This window comes from Agelaius phoeniceus, chromosome 6, assembly GCF_051311805.1.
Source record: "Agelaius phoeniceus isolate bAgePho1 chromosome 6, bAgePho1.hap1, whole genome shotgun sequence".
Classification (NCBI taxonomy): Eukaryota; Metazoa; Chordata; class Aves; order Passeriformes; family Icteridae; genus Agelaius; species Agelaius phoeniceus.
In genome coordinates, this window is record NC_135270.1 from 60,749,266 (window position 1) to 60,769,859 (window position 20,594).

At 44.1% G+C, this 20,594-nt stretch overlaps 1 protein-coding gene across 12 annotated transcripts in view; it reads right to left on the reverse strand.

The window, feature by feature from the left end:
• KTN1 (kinectin 1) overlaps positions 1-20,594 on the reverse strand; it is a 79,486-nt gene that overhangs the window by 22,341 nt on the left and 36,551 nt on the right. For 6 of the 12 annotated variants that reach the window (XM_077180848.1, XM_077180843.1, XM_077180849.1 and 3 more), the window contains exons 7-27: positions 19,938-20,078; positions 17,976-18,082; positions 16,551-16,683; positions 15,432-15,519; positions 14,979-15,145; positions 14,321-14,389; positions 11,957-11,994; positions 11,276-11,366; positions 10,941-11,009; positions 10,183-10,220; positions 9,976-10,066; positions 7,691-7,759; positions 6,577-6,611; positions 6,359-6,449; positions 4,931-4,999; positions 3,662-3,699; positions 2,947-3,037; positions 2,718-2,786; positions 1,174-1,211; positions 619-709; positions 438-515 (exon numbers count right to left, since the gene is read on the reverse strand). In XM_077180848.1, coding sequence (XP_077036963.1) covers positions 438-515; positions 619-709; positions 1,174-1,211; positions 2,718-2,786; positions 2,947-3,037; positions 3,662-3,699; positions 4,931-4,999; positions 6,359-6,449; positions 6,577-6,611; positions 7,691-7,759; positions 9,976-10,066; positions 10,183-10,220; positions 10,941-11,009; positions 11,276-11,366; positions 11,957-11,994; positions 14,321-14,389; positions 14,979-15,145; positions 15,432-15,519; positions 16,551-16,683; positions 17,976-18,082; positions 19,938-20,078 — 1,701 coding nt within the window. The remainder of the gene's footprint in view (positions 1-437; positions 516-618; positions 710-1,173; positions 1,212-2,717; positions 2,787-2,946; positions 3,038-3,661; positions 3,700-4,930; positions 5,000-6,358; positions 6,450-6,576; positions 6,612-7,690; positions 7,760-9,975; positions 10,067-10,182; positions 10,221-10,940; positions 11,010-11,275; positions 11,367-11,956; positions 11,995-14,320; positions 14,390-14,978; positions 15,146-15,431; positions 15,520-16,550; positions 16,684-17,975; positions 18,083-19,937; positions 20,079-20,594) is intronic. The other 6 variants (XM_077180853.1, XM_077180852.1, XM_077180850.1 and 3 more) reach the window with 2 other exon arrangements.

Below are 20,594 nucleotides of genomic sequence, written 5' to 3' on the forward strand. Positions count from 1 at the left end.
CAGCCCCAGGGAAAGGCAGGAAGGAGTCACAGCATAGCCTGACCACTTCAAGAGATGCTGCTACATTCAGTTGCAGCCAAAGCTCCTGCATGACCAGAGCCCTGCAGAGATGCTGCTTCAGCCTGGAAAGGAGGTGGCTGGGACACAGCTGGGACTGTCTGTGAGCTCCAAGGCTTTCAGACCACCAAAGCTCCTCTTTATGCACAGTATCATCCCAGTTAAAACCTCCCAGAACCTGCTAGCCATGTAAAACCTGTTTTGGATGAACACAGCTGAACTAGTGGGCTCTCTGCATTATAAACAGCTTAGTTAAGTTGGATTTAAAACATCTCTAAGCTGAAGCCAATGCAAATCCTCTGTGTGAGGAAGAGGAGAAAAAACAGCTTCCTGTTCAAGCAAGCAGCACTCCCAAACCACATCCACTCTGCAGGCTGTACCTGTTGGAGTTGTTGCAGGTTCTGTTGTTCCAGCTCCTGAACTTTACTGGTTAATTGTGCAATTGTATCCTTCTGACCCTTTGGATAGATAAAAAGCAAAGTTAAAAGTGTGGCTTTATTCTTCCCAGCCAGACAAGCTGCAACAGAACTTATTTCCCTTCAGAATATTAAAGCAGCTTACCTGCAGACATTCTCCTTTCTTAACAATCTCTTTCTCCTTCTCTTCCAATAAGGCCTCCATGGTTTTCACCTGCTTTTCCTTCCCCTTCAACCTGTGCCATTGAACACAGACAAACACAGCATAAACCCTTTGCTCTTTCATCCACCTGGAAATAAAACATCCTGTGATTTACAGCACCTAACAAAAGCAGATCTGTGATCAAAGGCACAAGCACAGTTCACCTACTAAAAACCAATGTGTGAGCACTTCCACTTCAGCCTGCCTGAGCAGGAGATGCCCTTGATCACTGGCACTGCTCATTAGGTGAAAGCAAACTCTGAGCTGACACATTGCAGGGGTTTCACAAATGTGTGCTCTCCTCATCCAAAAACACTTCCCTGCCCCTCCCCAGCTGGGGACACAAGGGACTGAATGATCATTTCCCCACCCCTACAGCTCAGGTGTTACCAAAGCAGGTTTTCCACCATGCCTTGCCTACATCCCTCCATCCTGACTTGAATTTAAGGGGTCAGTAAGGGGTGCACAGGGCAGACCAGAATTAACAACTGCACTTACAGAGTCTGAAGTTCTTTGACTTGTGATGTTATTGTCACCTAAAGAAAATAATCAGCACTTCAGTTCAATGCACATGGAAAAGGCACACAAATGCTAAAAATTGCTCTATGAAGAAACACAGGGAAAAACTATCAGACATTTTCTGATGCACCATTTATTGCAGTAAGCATAAATGCACTTTTTTAATTACAAGGCACCGAGTGTCTCCAACTATTTACATTCCCCACATTTAAAATGTGACTTCCAGAGCAGCCAAGGAAACAGTGCAAATGGGAACAACAAGCAGGCCCACAGGAGACACAGAGGAAGAAGCAGAGAGTGACTGTGACCACCACCCCACTGTCAACAGCAGCTCCTACCACAGAGACCATCCCTGGCCACTGAGAGCTCTGCATAAGGAAATGCTTTTTGGGTGCTCTCTGAAAAGTCAGCACTCCCTTAAATTCCCATTCTAAGGCTGAATGTGGACTGGAGATGTAAGATTTAGTGGGAATGTTACTTTTGAATGCTGTGTGAAAGCCTGACAGTGGTTATCTGTCAATCCTCTACCACAACACAGCAGGAGTTTCAGACATTCCCAAAAATCTCCCTTCTGCTTGCAGGAGACCAAAAGGTGCACAGATACATCACCTTTGGAGCAAGCATCTCTCACACAGCATTCCAGAAGCAGCAAATCTAAACTACATTTTTTTTTCTGGGCTCTGACAGTTCCAGGGAAGGAAATAGACACAAACAACTCCCTCAGTTCCTGGAAATTTGCTTTGGAGGAAAAGCCCAAGGCGGAAACACATTCTGTGAAGCTTTGCCTAAAAAGGACAAAACTCCAACACTGAGCAGGGGGTGACATGTTGGAATGCAGCTAAAGGGACTGAAAAGAGGGCAGACCAAAATCACAACCCACACAAACAAGCACATTTCCTGACAGCACAATGGACTGAGCTGCCTGCAGAATGGGCTCCCTGAGGAAACGTGGGCTTCCCTTGCTTTGGATGCCAGACAGCAATCATGCCAAAAAAGCCCATTCTCCTCCATCCCTGCATTCCTGACAGCTAAAGTAAAACTGACTGTGCCTAGATTGAACTCTTTTTGGGCACTGGGGAAAAAAATATAAACAGTCTTGGGTTTACCTGGGCCTGCAGTATTGCTCCAGCAACACAGAAAGGCCAGAACAGGAGCAGTAATTTCAGCACTTGAGATTTCCAAGTTGTCAGCCCCAAGGATGCCCCAGGGTTTCATGTTTACTACAGGGACAGTGTGCCCAGGCAGAGCTGATGTTGCAATGCATTAAAGCTATAGCAATTCTTGCCAAATTCCATACTAACAGCCCAAAAAGTTCAGGTTTCCTGAGGTATGTGGTTTCTGAAGGATATCATTAATTATCCTACATTTTTATGGCTTTATATCCAAGAACAGTGTAGCTCCAGCATGAGGAAGTTCCTTACCCAAGGACATTCACCAGTGAAACAGAACACACTAGAACAGAAACAGTGAGCAGCACATCCAAGGCAAGGCTGGTTCACACTGCTGCCACTAAAGTATTTTACCTGTTTTTCCATCTCAAGCTGGGAATTTCCTACTTCTTCTTTCAGAGCCTCTATTTCCTGTGTCAAAGCCTTTTCAATGACAAAACAAGACAGGGTTGGACAATGGAAACACAAAAACACCACAAAAATGGATGCTACAGATTGATCACTGTAGAATGCCATGCAGTAACAGACAAATGTGGTTGTGGCACCAACACACAAAGGAATTGCAGGGATTGCACACAGATACCTGAACAGTCTTCTCCTTGCTTGCTACTTTTAGGATTTCAGCTTGTAGGAGTTCTTCCACTGATTTTATTTTTCCATCCTTCTCGTGGATCCTTAAAAAGAGCAGAGAAATAAAAGCTGGCTGAAAAAAAGTGTGCTACTCAAGCAAATAAAAAAAAATTGCTCCTGCTATCACATCCCATCCCATCCCCAGCCTCAGGGATCTAGAGTGGGACCAGGCAAGAGGAACAAATAGGGAGAGTAAGACTGGGACTAGTGCAGAACCAGCTGGCTTTATATGACCAGCAGTTCACATGCTAAATCAATACCACTACAATCAAAAAATGCAAATTAAGATATCAAGAGTGCCTCGAATGACACACACTTAAAATCAGCCTTCATTGGACATTCCAGCAAAGTATTTATCAACTTAAAACACACAGGGGACAATCCCACTCTTTTTCAAGTGCCTACTGAACAAAAATGATTATCTGATAAATCAGAGCAATTCCTCACCTAGTCAAAGCCAGGTTTATGAAATTAACTGCTTAGCAGAGCAGCAACTGGATTTTCAGCAGGTATTGATCTGGTGTGACATGTTTCCAAAATGGAAATGCTTCCTGCCACACACACACTTCACCCAGCCAAAAGCCAATGATTTCAAGGAAGCAATACACTAGTAGTCATGGAATAAAGATACAGAATTAATCAGAAATTCAATCTGTGCAGTAACTTACACTTTCTGCAGTTCCTCCACCAGTGATTGGAAGGAAACCTGTGAAAAACAAAGCTTCATCTTAGGAAAAACAGAACAGAGCAAAACAATCTGTGAATGTTGAGGGGTGAGGATAGAGAGCTGCATGAACTATGTAGCAGCCTAATATTTTATTTATTTGGCTGCCCCTGAGAAAATTAGTCTAAAGCTCCTGGCCAAGCAGTAATACTAAACTTGCTGCAAGTTCCAGGAAAACAAAAGCAAACCCACATCCACACAGGAGAGGGTGAAGTTCAGGACCATCATTTCATCAGCTGCCCTTTAATGCTGACACTGCTGCACATCTCTACAGGGTCCCTGTGCCTCCCCTCTTCCAGACATGATTTTCTAGGAGCTAATTGCCCTCCTGAGGTGTCCAAGCAGAGCTGGATGTCAGGGAAAGGCACTTCCTGACCAGCACATCAAAAGTGACAACACTGTGACAGTGTCACTGAGCAGACACGAGGGGAAGGGGGACAAGTGACACCTGCAGAGTGTGGATTGACACTGGGATGCTCAAACATTCATCATGAATCTGAGGCAGTACAAGCTGCCTGCCAGCCATGCCTGCTGCTCCAGGCTTCTGCAAAAGGAGATCCATGGCCATTTCAGAGCATGACAAACTCACAGAATCACTGGGTTGGAAGAGACCTTCAGGATCATCGAGTCCAACCCAGCCCCAACAGCTCAACCCTGGCACCCAGTGCCACATCCAGGCTTTGTTAAACACACCCAGGGATGGGGACTCCACCACCTCCCTGGGCAGCCATTCCAGAACTTTCTCACCCTTTCTGTAAAACCTTTTCCCTGCTATCCAACCTGTATTTCCCTTGGTGCAGCTCGAGGCTGTGTGCTCTGGCTGTGTCAGTGCTGCTGGAGACAGAGCCCAGCCCCAGCTGAGCACAGGCACCTTTCAGGAGCTGTGAGAGTGATGGGGGCAGCCCTGAGTCTCCTTTGCTGCAGGCTGAGCACCCCCAGCTCCCTCAGGGCTTCCTCACAGGGTTTGTGTTCCCAGCCCTCACCCTCAGGCAGCACTGCCTGGATCCTGAACATCTGCCCTGCTTCTGACACTTCTGCAAAGCAAACATTTGACAGAAGCATCAGCTCCCAGACCAAGGCTGAAAGAAAACAGGATGCTTTGCCAACAGGCTTCAAAGGCAACTCCACCTTCTTCCCTTGACTTCTGCAACCACAGCAAGATTCTTTCAGATTTAGTTTAGGTGTAATAAAAGTTTTAGATGAAAAGTACTACCTGCTCTGATTGCTGAATTTGCAGGCTTTGAAGTTCTTTTCTCAGAGATGAATTCTCCGTTCTCAGGGCCTTTGAAAGCAGACACAGAGATAATGAAAGCCTCATTTGTGGGGGAAAAAGTGTTAAGCTTGACAGAAAAGTAATTTCTTTTAGAATAAGTGAAAGACTTTGAAAGTCTGGAAGAGACCCCCCTCTGCAGGTGTTGGAGCCAAAGTATTCAACATACTAATTATTCACCATGGATAACTTGGAGTGGACACTAATTTATAGGAAATTAGGGCAAGGTGGGAGTGCTGTAACTGAGCAGAGAGGTCAGAAAAATAAATGCAACAAATCATGTTACAGCCCATCTTTTGTACAGCCCATTTATTCATTTGTATTTACATAATACTGGGATTCTCCCACAGACAGGCTTCTCACCACTCTGGGAATACAAATAAAAATTATATAACACCATAGGCTTTAACAGTCTAGATCCTACTCTAGAGTCAATAATAACATCCAAAATATGTAAGAATTCAAAGATGCCTTTGTACAGAACAGCACTACAAGAATAAAAATCACATAATCTGAACATCACTTGTCAGCATTATTAAAAAATTGTAAAATATTATTTCAAACAAATCACTTGCAAAATACCAGCATCCCTGGAGGGATTTAAAAGCCATGTGGGTGTGGCACTTGGGGATGTGGTTTGGCAGTGCTGGGGATGGTTGGGCTCGATCTCAGAGGGTTCTTCAGCCTAAAGGAGTCTATGGGGTGCTCACAGCTTTGGCTGCTCAGTAACCTCAGGGTTTACAACCCCTCCCCAGCACAGGGGTGGCAGCAATTGGTGCCCCTGGAATTCAGGCACCTTAAGAAAGGGAAAAACATTGTCTTGGCTGTGCCCAGGTGGACACAGCTTCCCACAGGAGCCAGCTCAAAATGGATTTCTGTACTGCCTCTCCAGGCTTCTCATCACTGCCTTCTTTATGAATAAACAGGAAGGAAATAACTTTATCACCATTCCAGAAATGTCACTAGTTCATAATCTACATAACCTTTCAGATTATCAACTAAGACCAAAAAACCTGCAGTTTTATAATACCAAGTTTATACAAAACACCCTTTCCTAAAGGGAGGTTTGTTGGGGATTAAACCAAATGTACAGCTCTAGAAATATATTCCCATTATTCCAAAGGGCTTTTTAGCAAAATCTGCCCTAGACTAAGCAGAGGGAAGCTTTATTTACTTATACTTATTTATTTATTCTAGTCCACTGATGCTCATGCTTAGTCTGTCTTATAGAAAAGGTTTCAACCTCATCTTCACAAGGTGCTTTTCCTGTTCAGAAGGAATTCCACTCAACTATGAGCACTCCAACATTCACCTTGCATAAGAGCACTTAATCTCTATTTCCCCATCAAAAGAGAGTAAGAGGGATTTTACCTTTAGCTCCTCCTCTTTAGTAGCCACCTGGATGAGTCCTGCCTCAAGCAGCTCTTCAACTGTCTTGATTTTATCATCCCTCTCTCTCATGCTGAAAAAGCAAGAGTGAAAATTAGGAAAAAAGAGAATTTAACTTTGAAGGCAGTTAGCTATCAACAGTAACCTTACTGCCACCAAAACCTTTATTTTAGCTTCTGATTCAAAACACAGTTTCTTACCTTTTTTCCATCTGCTCTATCAAGTCTTTGTTTGTCTGTGAAGAAAAAAAAAATGGGGGCATCATTAATTGGATCAATAAAGGTTTGGGAATTCAAAAACAAATAATTGGAAAGCACCAACTTTACCAGAAGCTTGTTTACAACACTAATCCAGAAAGGAAAACAAAGTAGGGAGAGAAAATCCTCATGGTATATGTGTCTAATACTAATGCTGGAAAAAAAAACCTCAATCTTTCAGGAGGGACAGATCCAGCCCAAATGCCTTAATGGCTTTACACTGCTGGACTTGCAGCCAGCTCAGTACCTGAAAATCTGCCCCTTCTGAGCATTTATCAGAACCACAAGCTCCACCTGAGGCTCACTCAGCAGAACATTTATGATTCCTCAGCTCCACCACACTGGGAGAGACCAGGTGGGAAACATAAAGCAACTTCCAAGCAAAATCACCTCCAGTCCTTCAGGCAGGACACCAGATCAGCCAGGGGAGCAGGGCCTACAGGCCTGGTTCTCCACCAGAGAAAAGGGAGCAGCTCCAAAAGGGAGCTCCTGACTAGCAGGAGTACAGGAGAAGTTTCCTGTCCTGCCAGTCTTATTCCAGTGTTTCAGGAATTTCTCTCATTCCACAATGGTGCAAAGTCAGGGATGCTCATAGGGGCTCTCCCAGAGAACATCCCAAAGGAGATGGAGCTGAACAACACAACAGCTTTGAACCTGCAGCATCCTGTGAGCACCAGTCTGGCTGCAGCAGGTGAGCCATGGGCAAAAACACAGAACAGGAGGCAAAAGACATCACAATGGAAAGAGTTTTCTACTTCCAAGGGTCAGAGTGGTTACAGAAATAAGTTCTTGCTTGTGTTAAGCTTTATGAGTCTTCAGGAGGGAAAAAAAAATACAGATTTTGTTTGCACACTCCTGACTAGGTCTACAAGACAGCCACAACTGCCTTACTTGACCCTCCACAGAAGAGAAAATAGCTAACAGAAGAGAAAATAGCTAAACAAGCATCAGGTTTTGACATCAACCAGCTCAGCCTACAGCCAGGTTAAGAAAAAACACTGAAGAAATTAAAAGCACAGAAGATATTTGATAAAAGCTCAGCAAACACTGGCTGTACCTGCTCAGACAGGAGAGTCTGCAGCTTCTGAACTTCAGCTTGCAGACCTGTGTTTTGATCCTTCAGAACCTGGAAGAAAATTGAGGCATTTTATCAGTTCAGAACTGCAGAGCCTAAATACAGCCTTTCCATAATGGCAAAAAGGCAATTAAATAGCACAGAAGTCATTACAGAGAAGTCTTTGGAAGCTTCAAGACTACAAAGAGTCCTTTCCTTCTCTGTCTTGCTTTTCTGTATTAAGGACAGAAGTATTGTCCTTATGTCCCATGAGAAATTCAGCTGTTACCATCTTTATTCCCTGGCAGACAATCAGACAGTACCAAATGTGAGAAGCTCAGAAAAGAACCCATTTTTCTCCAAAAGCAGCACCAGCATTGTGTCAAGATTTAATAACTGCCTCTTACAAAACCCTCATCTGGTGAAGCAGATGATTCCAGATCCCCTTTTTGGTTTTTTTTGAGTTCCCTTCAGCTGTCTCAGTGCACAGCAAGGACTTGGCAGTCCAGCAGAGAGAGGTTTGCACAGCTCCCACACCTGGGAAGAGGTGGATGGGAAGGACAAACAGACTTTGCCTCTCCTCCTGCATTCCTGCTCCATACAATGGTCACAGCAGCCCTTAACAGAGAGTGTTTTAAAATCTTCCTCTATTACTGCTTTTTTTTTCTTCTTTTTGAAGACTTGCTTGGTGCTTCACAAAAGTGAAAAGCAGGACATGTGCTCTGCAAAAACCCCAAAATCTCACAGGGAAAACACAAGCAAGAAAGGACAGCAACAGTGAGGATTAAATGCATTGCTCTGGTTTGAACCTGGCTTTTCCCTCTTTCATGTGCCTGGGAAAAAAGCAGCATTTTCCTTAGGTGGAAGCATTTGGAACAGCACTGGTCTGGTTTCTGTTTGGGATCAAAGAGAGGAGGAAGGAGAGAGCAGCAGTGCCCATAATCTTCATGCTGGGAGCACACTGTGGATTTCTGCACCATCACAGTGCTGATGATCTGCATTCAGCTCTCTATTCACCTCCCAAGAACTGCTGGAACTGCCTGCAGGTGATTTTTGCCATTACTTTAGCACTGAGCTGATTACAGCACATAACCATTCACAACACCTCTAAGGCCTTTTTCCTGGGAACAGTTACTACAGAAACCATCAGACTAAAAGGATGCTCCTATTTCTCCTCACATTCATTTTCACCTCACCTACCATTTCTAATGTTCCACCACACAAAGCCCTGAGAGTGGCACTAACCTGAGACTTGCCCACTTCCCCCAGCCTGCCACCTCTTCCCACACTGGTTATGCACCTGTGACCCAGCACACAAGAGTCAATCAACAGCTTTATTCCAAAAATCAACTGAAATTGTACTTTGTTTCCTATTTTATTAACTGAACAAACTTCTTCCCTCTTTTCCTCTGACAGCTTAGAGAAACTACAGAGCCCTTGCAAGGGATTCTCATCAAAACCTCTTTGAAAGTGGCACTTAAATACAAGAATCAAGTTTACTGCCTGCTTCAAAGAGCCCCAGGAGACTCCAGAGGCTTCTCCTACAAAAGCATCCTGCCTCTGCCACTGCCCACTCACTCTGTTCCTCGCTAGCAAACTCACCAAGGTGACAGTGGCAACTTCAGAGGGACTGACCTCACACCAGAAACATCAGAGGAGCAGCAGCACCCACCACAGGCTTTAAAGGAGTTCAAGGCATGGAGTCAGCACCTCTCTCTCTGTTTCTAACAGGCCAGGCTCACAAGAAAAAGGCCAAGGTGGCAGAGGGCAAGGAGGAATTAAGCTGCTCTCTGCACACACCACCCAGAACCAAGCAGCAGCTTTGCTCTGCAGACCCCAGATGTCAGAACAAAAGCTTCAGCAGTTGAGCTGCAGCCTTATGAGAAAATGTGGGAAGAGGCAGAGTTAAAATAAGCATTTTCACATCTGCCTGACAGAAAACAGAGGCTTGGCATGATCATCCAAGCAGCAAAAGCTCCAAACAAAAGCACCAAGGCCTTGAAAGGCACATTTGCAGGTGGAATGCAGGGAAATCACAACAGTTTTTACTGTCCAACCTCCTCTTGCAGAATTAAAAGCCCTCTCTCTCCACAACTCAGACATTGTGTTTAACTTGTGTTGTGCCACCTCTCACTCTGCTGTGATATCCCACATTGCTCCTGCCTTACAAACACAACACTGTCATTTACCTAAGCACCCAAAGGTCAGTTTCACTGTTCTGCAGTTGCTCCACAACCTCTGATAAACTTACGAAAAACCAGCACAAAAACACCTGTTCTGTATCCTACCTTGAATTCTTCTTTTGTGTTTGAAATCTGAGCCAGTTCTTCTCGAAGCTGATCTTCAAGAGTTCTTATTTTGTCATCTTTTATGTGAATGCTGAGAAACAACAGAACAGTTAAACACATTTCCCCATCCAAGTCTTACAAAAAGCATTACTAAAAAGAACATAAAAGACTGATAAACATTGTTTATCAAATCCCAGAGCTATTTACCTTTTCTGCATCCTTTCCAGCTCATGTGCAGCAGCAGCCTAGATTATAAAGAGGATTAACACAGACTTAGGATACATCACATGATTCAATCAACCTTTCATTCCACAATATTAAAAAGCTAGAACAAGTCATTTGGCCTCCCAGCACATGACTGAAATCAAGAGTGAAAGGGGTAAGCTTGTCTTCATGCACTTTTACAACACCAATCTACAAGCATGCAATGATACAAAGGGAAAACCATCTCCAAGAGATTCATTTGACAACTGGGATTATCTCTAATTAAACACTTCATTTCCACTTCTGGAATGAACAGGCCACATAGCAGCAACACAGGGACAGCATTTTGTTTGGCTCTAAAAACATCTCTGTGGTGAGGCAGGGGGAGCTGTGGGCTTTGGGGGTTTTTTGGGGGGATGTTTATGAATCTTGTATGCAAATTCCAGGCTTGCATATTCACAGGCAGCTGTGCTCACTTCTGTGAAGTGTCCTGCACTCTGCATGCCTGAAAATCTAAACCAACCAAGCAAAATGCTTCAGTAACTTGGATATCCAAGTACAAGACTCTGCTGGTGAAGGAGGGGGAAGAATTAGGGCTCCCAGCAGCTCTAAGAACTGCAGGGAATCAGATCTGAGCCCAATCCGGAAGCCCCACACCATTAAGGTGCTTAAGCAGAGCTTGCTTAAAGCCAACAGATCTGCATTTGCATTTATGACAGAACAGGTACTGGAAGGGAGGAAAAGCAAAACAACTGTTTCACCTGTTCATTTGTCAGAGCCTGTAACTTCTGCACTTCTGATTTCAGGGAGAGGTTCATATTTTGTAAAACCTGAAGGAAGGAAAAAAAGAAATGTATTTGCAGTTCAAATACACAGAGTGTCTTTCACTCTCCAGGGTGAAGCTTCAGGGGATTTTTTGAAGGAAAATTCACAAATTTCCTTATCAACAGCTTTTCCAGCATCTAGCACTGGCCTTGCCTAGCAGAGCAGACCTGTAGCTGGAAAGGCTGTTTCTAGACCCAAGGACAGCAGCCTTGGGGGCTGCATTTTGTACATGCAGCCAGATCAGCTGGCATTGGCACAGCTTTTATTGTACCTTGAGCTCTTCCTCCTTGCTGGTTAAGTTGGCACGTTCACTGCCTAATGAGTCCTCCATCTGCTTGATCTGTTTGTCCTTCTCTGCAATCCTGCACAAGGGGGAAACAGTGACAGATCAGCACAGAAGATGTGGATGGAAGTGGTGCAGGAATCATCAGGCTAAACCCAAAATACACCCTGGCCCTTCAGTCCAGCTCCTGCTCCAAATCCTGCTGACTGCACACTTTGGGTCCAAAAGCTTTTCCATTTTAAATGCTGTCTGCTTGCCAAAAAATTTATGAGACATTGCCTAGCTCTGAAACACAACCAGCAGCCCATCTCCCAGAGGGAGAAGCCTCCTGGCACAGCCCCACAGCCCAAATACCAACAATTCTCACGGTCACGCACATTCCTGCACGCTGCACTGACCCTGCACACAGGCAGGGATCAACAACACAGGAGATGCTGCTTTCTCTGGAGCTCACAGCTACAGCAAAACTCCAAACCTGAGGCCACACAGGGAAGGGAAATCTGTAGGAAGCTGTTTCCCAGCTCCCAAGGTGGTTTCATGAGGAGCTAAAAGCACAGACAGCAACATTTCCTTCAGCAGTGCCTCCCCTGCACTCTGCACGTGAGTAGAGGGAAGGTGGCAAATCCCAAATCCCAAAATCCCAAAATCCCAGAGGAAATGGATGCTCACACTTTGTGAAGTTCTTCTGCCAGGACTGAAGCTGAGGTCTGCAGGAGGGAAAAAAAAAAAAATCAACAAAACAAAACAAATAACTGGAAGTAAAGCAAGTCAAAGAATCCCCATCTACACTGAGCCAGGAATAGCATTTGTTGGTTATTTTAAACTGGCACAGGATGCTTCCAAATATTTCCTGGCTAAGGAACATCAGCACATAGCAATGGCTCTTCCCCTCTGGCCTGGTGCAACATGAAGGGAAAAAAGACCCCCAGTATTTGTCCTTCACTAGATTCAAACAAGCCACAGGCTCATCAGTACTTCCCTCCCAGGAACTGAGTGCTTTATGGGATGTTCTGCTGACAAAATACTCGAATTAAAAAAAAAAAAAAGAAAAATTTTTTAAAAAAGGGAAAAAAAAGAAGGAAAAGAAGGAAAAAAAAGGGGAAAAAGGGGGGGGAAGGGAAAAAGGAAAGGGGGAAAAAGGAAAGGGGGGAAAAAGGAAAGGGGGAGAAAAAGGAAGGGAGGGAAAAAGGAAGGGAGGGGAAAAGGAAGGGGGGGAAAAAGGAAGGGGGGGAAAAAGGAAGGGGGGGAAAAAGGAAGGGGGGGAAAAAGGAAGGGGGGGAAAAAAGGAAGGGGGAAAAAAAAGGAAGGGGGAAAAAAAGAAGGGGGAAAAAAAGAAGGGGGAAAAAAAGAAGGGGGAAAAAAAAGAAGGGGGAAAAAAGAAGGTGGAGAAAAAAGAAGGGGGAAAAAAAAGAAGGGGGAAAAAAAAGAAGGGGGAAAAAAAAGAAGGGGGAAAAAAAAGAAGGGGGAAAAAAAAGAAGGGGGAAAAAAAAGAAGGGGGAAAAAAAAGAAGGGGGAAAAAAAGAAGGGGGAAAAAAAAGAAGGGGGAAAAAAAAGAAGGGGGAAAAAAAAGAAGGGGGAAAAAAAAGAAGGGGGAAAAAAAAGAAGGGGGAAAAAAAAGAAGGGGGAAAAAAAAGAAGGGGGAAAAAAAAGAAGGGGGAAAAAAAAGAAGGGGGAAAAAAAAGAAGGGGGAAAAAAAAGAAGGGGGAAAAAAAAGAAGGGGGAAAAAAAAGAAGGGGGAAAAAAAAGAAGGGGAAAAAAAAAGGAAAAAAAGAGGAGGGTAAAAAATGGCAATCCTGCCCAGTACATCAGGAGTTGTGTTGTGAACAGAAACAACAACAGCTCACATCCAGCAAGTGGCATTTTCCCCTCTGGAAAAAGCCTGTCCCTAGGCTGTCACACCCAACAGGGCAAGAGAGACCCACCAGACTGGATCTGAAGGGACCTCTGCAGACTGTGGGAGGATTTCCATGCTCACAATTCCAGTCCCTCTTACCAACTGAAGGAGTTTCATCAGCCCTGATATCCAGAGCAGGATGCAGCCCCAACTCCCTTCTCCCAAGTGTTATTTTCACCCCCACTGTGCATGGTGGAGAAACATCCCTGAATTTTCATGGCCAGTTGAGGCCACCTGGGGAAAGCACACACCTCCAGCATCCTCCCTGTGTAACTCACAGCCAAAAAGTCCAATTTCCCTCCTAGAAATTTATTTCCAAAGCCCTTAAAGGGATGAGAGGAGCAGGCCATGAAGATGCTGGAAATCTAGAGTGGCTCTTCCCTCACTGCTCTCCCCACCCAGTGGGTTAAAGCACTTCAAGCAAAGCCAGATTTTCAGCCTGTGTTGAATTTAATCAAATTCCATCAAGCACATCCATGATTAAAAGAAGGCAGCATCCAACTGCATAGGAACAGTCTCCACTTGTGCCCCCCAAAGCCTTTCTGAGCTGATTTCTGTGACCTTCTTCTATGTGGAGGCAACTCCAGTGATCCTGAGGCTTTACACAGTGTTTACAACAGAAATCATGTCTGTAAGAAACTAGTGAAACCTAAATTTAAAGTATTAAAATAACTGAGAAAGGTATTGTGCAGGTTTGGTGGGGTTTTGGTTTGATTTTTTTTTTTTCTTTTTTGCTTCTGCACAGAAATCAGCACTAAAATGAACAAAGAGCTTGATACAGGAGCTACCAGAAGGGAAAAAGCACAACCAGGTGATGCATAGGAGGACTGCAGAAAGACCAAAAGAACCACAAGACAGAATTGTAGACATGCAAAGCCACAGGACAAAAACCACTGAAAAAGGTACTACACCCTTTAGTTATAAATGAAAGCCATTATGGGAGGAAATAAGTGGATTTATCCCCCCACCCAAAAAAAAGAAGCTTAAAGTTTTAAAACAGTTTAAAGAACATTAGAAAAGAGGATGCTCACAAGTCTCTGCTTTCAGCATTCCATCTCATACCCAGCTACAAAAAGTCTTACTTTTAATGAAAGTTCACAAGTCATGACTACAAAAGGAAGTCTGAGAACATGCTGTACCTGGGCTGCCATTTGTGAATGAAACTTCTGAAGCTGAGCATTCAAAGCATCATTCTGCTCTATCAGCTCCTTGTAAGAGAGCACAGAAAGAAAAGCAGGCTGAGATCTGCAGCTACTCCACTTTTGCTAGGATTAGCTTTTAGCCATGATTATGTTAGTAAGAACAGTTCAGCATTTACATGGCAGACACTTTCCAAAAGATGCTGGGTTTTTTTTCCTCCCCACTACAACCAACCAGCTGGAGTGGAAGCACCAGAACCTGTTCTGTATCAAGGAAAAACACTCCTTGCTCCACCATAACCCATCTGGTTTCCCTGAAGCCCTCAAAGGTTATGTCCATGCTGCCTCTCATACCTGATGCCAGGAGGAGGAGGGAGATGACACAAAAATTAAAGGTTTGCTGCCCCATACCATGGATCATTTCACAGCTTGGGAAATGGGGTCAGCACCTTTTCCTGACGTGCCCCAAGTGCTCCTCAAGGTGTGACACCTCCTCAAATCACCACACACAAGGTCTCACTCCATAAACAGAGTTTTTTCATCCTTTCTTCAGTGGGGAAGCTTCACTAAAGCAGCATTTCAGGGATATGTCTGTGTTTCCACAGACACAGAGTGAAAGGGAAAACCCCAAACCCTTAAAACACTTGAGGAATACTACCTGCACCTGCATTTGCATGGAGTCCTCCTCAGTAGCTCTCTTTTGCTCAGCCTCCAATAACTGCAGCATCCTCTGCTCCAGCTGCTGTTTTGACACCATTGTATCAGTAAGTTTACTGTGCAAGCTCTGGATTTCATTGTCTTTGGCCACAAGCTTATTCTGCACATCTGTAGCAGAAATGTCAGGATTTTAATTCAGAAGTCAATATTTAACTTTGGGGGAAATAATTTTCACTGTAAAGGGGGAGGCTGATTAGGAACCTCACTGCAAGGATGAGCTCCCCCATCAGCATTCAGTCTGGGATCCCAAACCACCTTCCCCAGGGCTGCTGAAGCAGGGCTGACTTCACCTGAGCTTTATTTAAGAGATTTACTCAATAATGCCCTTTTTTTTACAAATGGCAACAGCCAGTTCACTGCAGTAAGCATTATTTGGGAATTTTCTGATACTTGCCTTGTTGTGCTGCTTCATGTTCTGCTGTTCTTTTCCTGAGATAAGTCTGGATTTCTTCCCATCTTCTCTCTGCTTCCTGCTGCTGGACCTTCACATTGAATAAAGAGTTGATGAGAAGAATTTAATTAATTTCTTTACCTTTAATTTCTTTTTGAAGCATTCAGAGTGCATCTCCTCAGTGCTAGTCCCAAAACATATGGCAATGAAGTGAAATTGTTTCTTGTTTCCATTAGGGCACATCAGAGAGACAGAGTGCTCTGTAATCCTCCTCCTAGACTAGTTCAGCCTATTAATTTGAAAGGCAAATTGTGAACAGGATTTCATTATAGGCTCTTAACAGAATGGTTTCTGTAATATGAAAATGTGGCATCTTTGCCCTGATAGTTCAGAATTAACACCAGAAGCCAGACCAGCCAAGCATCACATAAATCTGCATTCAGTAATTAAAACATCTCAACTCTAGATACCAATTCTCCACCTGCCAGGGCAAAAGGCAGGGAGAACTTCTGGTATGTAAGATTTAATTGCAAATATTAAAGAAATCATGAGCTCTGGATAGACATTCTCACCTGAAATCACTTTCTCCTCTAAAAAAAAAAAGGCAAAAGACTTTTTCTTCCAAAGAAACAGAAAGAGATTTCTCTAGAAGCCTGTCCACTTACATTTTAACTCTTTAAAAAGTATATTTATTTTTAAAATGTATTTATTTTATTAATTTATATTTAAAAATAAGGAGTTAAGTTAATTTAACTCTTATAAAAGTACATTTATTTTAAAATACATTTAAAAGCAAAAGCATGTAGCTTCAAATAAAAAGCACACAAGGACAGTGCCATCTGGATGAATGGCTCTGAAGTACCAATTCCTGTTGGAACTGTACTCTCACAAAAAGCAAAATAAAAAGCTTAACTGGTGATGTTGAAAAGATATTTACCTGGAAGGTAAGTTTCACTTCACAGGGAGATCTGTAATCACTCAAAACCCAGTGCACTGAATAAAACCATTAAACAAAGCCCTAGGCTGGCTGAGCCCATCTGAAACAAGCAGCTCAAGCAATTCCCATCCCAGCTCAGATAAAACCCTGAGCATAGCCTGACAGGCAGAGCAAACCCCAGGCACCTTGAGCTGAGCCACTGCCTGCTCTGCATTCTTCTTCTGGAGCTCCTCCTGCTGCAGTTTGCTGCTCTTCTCCCCCAGCTCATTCATCAGCCTGGCGTAGTCCTGGCGTAGCTTGTTCAGCTCTGCTGACTGCCTGCAAGCAAACAAACAAACAAACAAACATTGCCACAGGGGTTTGCCACTCAAATGTCAACAGCAAGTCATGCTTTTGCAACCAAAGGGTGGGTTTGGGGTGTTTTCCCCCTCTGAAATTGTTTTATCCTAGGAAAGGGATGAGGGTCAGGTACTCCTGGCCATGGGAGCAGAACTATCGGTCCAGGTGAGCAGCACCAGTCAGCAGCCACAAGGCAGGCTCAGGAATTAAAGGTCAGCAAGGAGCCACAAGCAGCAGCTCCTGGAAGAGGTCTGCAAGCTGACTGGCAAGATTTGGGCAGGCTGATGTCAACTAAAGAAAGGTCTCACATTGAAATTCACATTCTTTTCCCATAAAGGATTATTGATCTTGCTTGCAGAGGACTGTTCCTCCTGGACTAACTGCACACTTTTCTTCAGAATATTTGTTGCCTCCTGGCCTTGACCTGACTATTAACTTATGGAGGTATCTGATGCACTTTCTCAGCTGGGAGAGAAGATGCATTTGTTCAGCCCAAGGGAAGAATTTTAAGAGGCTCCCCTTTGTGCCTAAGCAAGTAAAAAGCATTTCATTTTTATCTCAAGTTTGCTTGAATTAAAGCATTTTCAGGATAACTGTCTGAAAGACAATGATGCTTCATTTAAATGAACAGGACACCTAAAATGAGAGTTCCACACCCTTCTCTGAGCATTTGACATTCAGTAATAAATAGCTGAGAGAGGATATTGTGTCAGTTTTGTCTTCTACACACCTTAACCAGGGTGCTCAGCTTTTACCTGCACAAAATCCTCCCTGCCAGCTCAGGGGCAGCCCAAGTCATAACTCCCAAAAGACAATTTCTGTTTCTCCAAACATTTGCAACACCAGCAAATAAATCCAGGTGCCACCCCAGCAGCATCAGTAACTGCAGGGTATTGATATGTAAGTTTAGAGCTGCTGCTCTCCCAAGAGGCCACAACCAGCACCTCTCCTAAAGCCCCAGGGGAAGGATAAACACCCTGTCAAACACACCAGAGGTGCCTGAGCACTGCTGCACTTCTTTCTCTTAAAGCCTCAGCAGCACAGCCTAAAAGCTCAGGCTTCAAGTTGAAAAAAATGCAAATATTTGTTCTGAAAGCCCTGGCTCAATGCAAAAACCACCAGTTACCTGCCCAGCCCCAAATATTTATGTTTCCAGCTTAACCAATAATTCAGAGACAGCCAAGGACTTGGAAACAAAAGAAGCAGAAGCCAGAACAACTCTTCAGGGGAGGCTCAGAACCACACAGAGCTCCAAAGAGCTGCCAACATACTTGCTCTCCATTTGATTGGTGGAAGTGCTGACAGCATCTCTCAGGATACCATTTTCCTGCTTCAGGTGGCTTATCTCTGCCTCCATCTGCTCACGGAGCTGCTGGAACTGATGGGGAAAGAAAGATCAATTCTGGAAAAGATTAAGCTAAGGAGCAATAAAAACAAAAGAAACCAGCTTGTACAAGTAGGTAAGATATCATAATAATTTCAGTGAATAAAACTAAGTGGGTTTTTTGGGAGAGGGGGAGCTTTGTTCCTTCCTCACAACACCAGTTCTTAAATTAAACTGTGCTACTGAGACCCTTGTGCTCATAGCAAAGCACAGCTTTCCTTTTATATCAGTGCATCAACCTATTTATCAAGGCAACCTTTTTTATTGTTTAAAAGGCTACATAAGTGTTACTCAGAATACCAATTGCTCAGCTACATAACCTGAGATATTTATCAATAACTGGATACTAATAGATCACTTTTCCAAAGGGAAATAAAATAAACATGCTGTGAATTATCATTAGACAATCCTCCTTTGCTGTTCCTTTCAAAAAACCAGGAAAAGTAAAAAGAAGCTAACAATACACACATTACAGCATGCAAACTGCAAAAGGCTAGTCCTCATCTAATATTCTGATTTTTAGCAAGGTTCCAAAGCTGAGGCAGAAAGAAGCCCTGAGAACCTGGGTTCAGAATGGTGTGAACAATGTCAAAAGACAGGATTTAAAGAGGAAAAAAATGGACTCTGCATATGCAGACACAGCAGAGCTGGTCTTGGAGCCCAAAAGTCTGCTCTGAAAATCCTTGAGCACACACAACACTGTTCCTTTATCAGTGCCAGTCTGCAGATATGGCTGACACCATTCCAGGACCCAGTTTCATCAAGTGGATGATTCATCAGTGAGCCTTTCTCACACCAGAAAATCCAAATAAATGTTTGTGTAACAACCCAGCAGCAGGGAGCAGTCCCTTGTAGGGCAGCCACCTCCAGTTCTGCCCCAACAAACATAACAAGCTGAGCCTTGGACATTTATTGGAGGGTTCTTTTCCTTGCCTGTTTTGTTTTTTAATGCCAAGAAGATCCCCAGAGAAGCAGGGGCACAAACCCCACCCAGCTGGAAGCTGTGACCATTTTCAGCTCCTCTGCCATGCTGCAGCACATCAGCAGAGGGAGCAGGACCAGAGCACTGGATCTTTTGTATTTCCTTTCTCCAGCTCAGCCTGGGACAGCAGCATTCGTTGACATCTCCCAGGTATGCCCAGGTCTCTTTCCCCCTTTCCCAGCCAGCAGCAAGACCCTCTCCTTGTGCAGTTATCTACACAGGTTCCAATAAAGTTTCTTCTACTCCAAAACTGCAGAGATGCTGCTCTCCAAAGGGCCAAGACAGAAGATACAATTTTGAAGTTGGGAAGTTCACATGTTGGGCTTAATGCTGTGGCATTCATACAGGAAGAATGACTAGAATGAAATCTAAGCCTAAGATGGGCCATTTTCCTTAGAAAAATCTAAGTTAAACTTTTAAATCTGATGAAACAAACCTTTCTAAGGTCACTCCACTATAACAACTACAATAGAAAGTAACAAGGATCTTAAAAAATACAAGTGGCTGCTCTGCAAATATTTGCAGCAAAGCACTCCCCCAGGCACTGATATTTCATGTGTATTATGCCATGTTGTCACTCTGTACTATAATCTTAGAGACATTTATCTGCTGGTAAATGATCATCAGCATTAGTGGCTCCCTTAAGCTGAGTATTTCAATTAGACTTTACACTTTAATTGAATTACATTTCAGCAGAACACCAGGAAGGAAAAGTCACTAGATCAGGGAGCAGCTGCCTGGCCAGCACTGGGCTTTACACACCCCACAAACCATGAGAACCCCCTTTCCTTGAAACCAGGAATCCACCACAAACTTTTGCATGATTCCTCAGCAGCAAAAACTCCAGGAGTTTTGCAAAGCATTTACCTTCATCTTCATCTGCTGAGACTCCTGGTAGCTGACGTGGATCTTGCTCTGGAAGGTGCCGTGCTCCTTCTCCAGCGCGTTGATGCGCTCGCGCATCTTGGCCGTGAGCAAACCGTTCCTCTCCTTCTCTGCCACCAGCTCCTGGGGTGGGAAGGGACAGCAAAAGGGAAACAAGTTGTCAGAACCCAGGACACCCCTCTGGCTGTCCTGAGCAGCCAAGAGCCCTGCCAGGGGGCTCAGAGACCCTGGCACAGAGCCCAAGATGCCTGTGTGGGTTTGATTATCACCCATGGAGCAAGTTACCAACTTCAGATGAAGATCTGCAAGCCACGACAGTTTGAGTAGAATGAGAGTGAATTTATCATAAGGTGAAAAAGGAGATTTTGGGGTTTTTAGAATGGGGGTTCAGGGGGCAAGATAGAGGGATCTGGGTGTGTCCAGCCTTTCTCCTTCTTCTTCTTCTTGGCCTCCATCTTCTGCTGTGATGTTGGCACTTTTAGATTGGTTTAGAGTAGAAGCTCACTGTCTAACATAGGTGATAGGTATTGGGAAGTAATTGTGAACATTGTATAGGTAGCTTTTAGTATAAAGGCATAACACTGCCCCTGGGGCAGGCAGAGTGCCTTGGGCTGTCTTGCTGAGTGGACCTCAGCACAA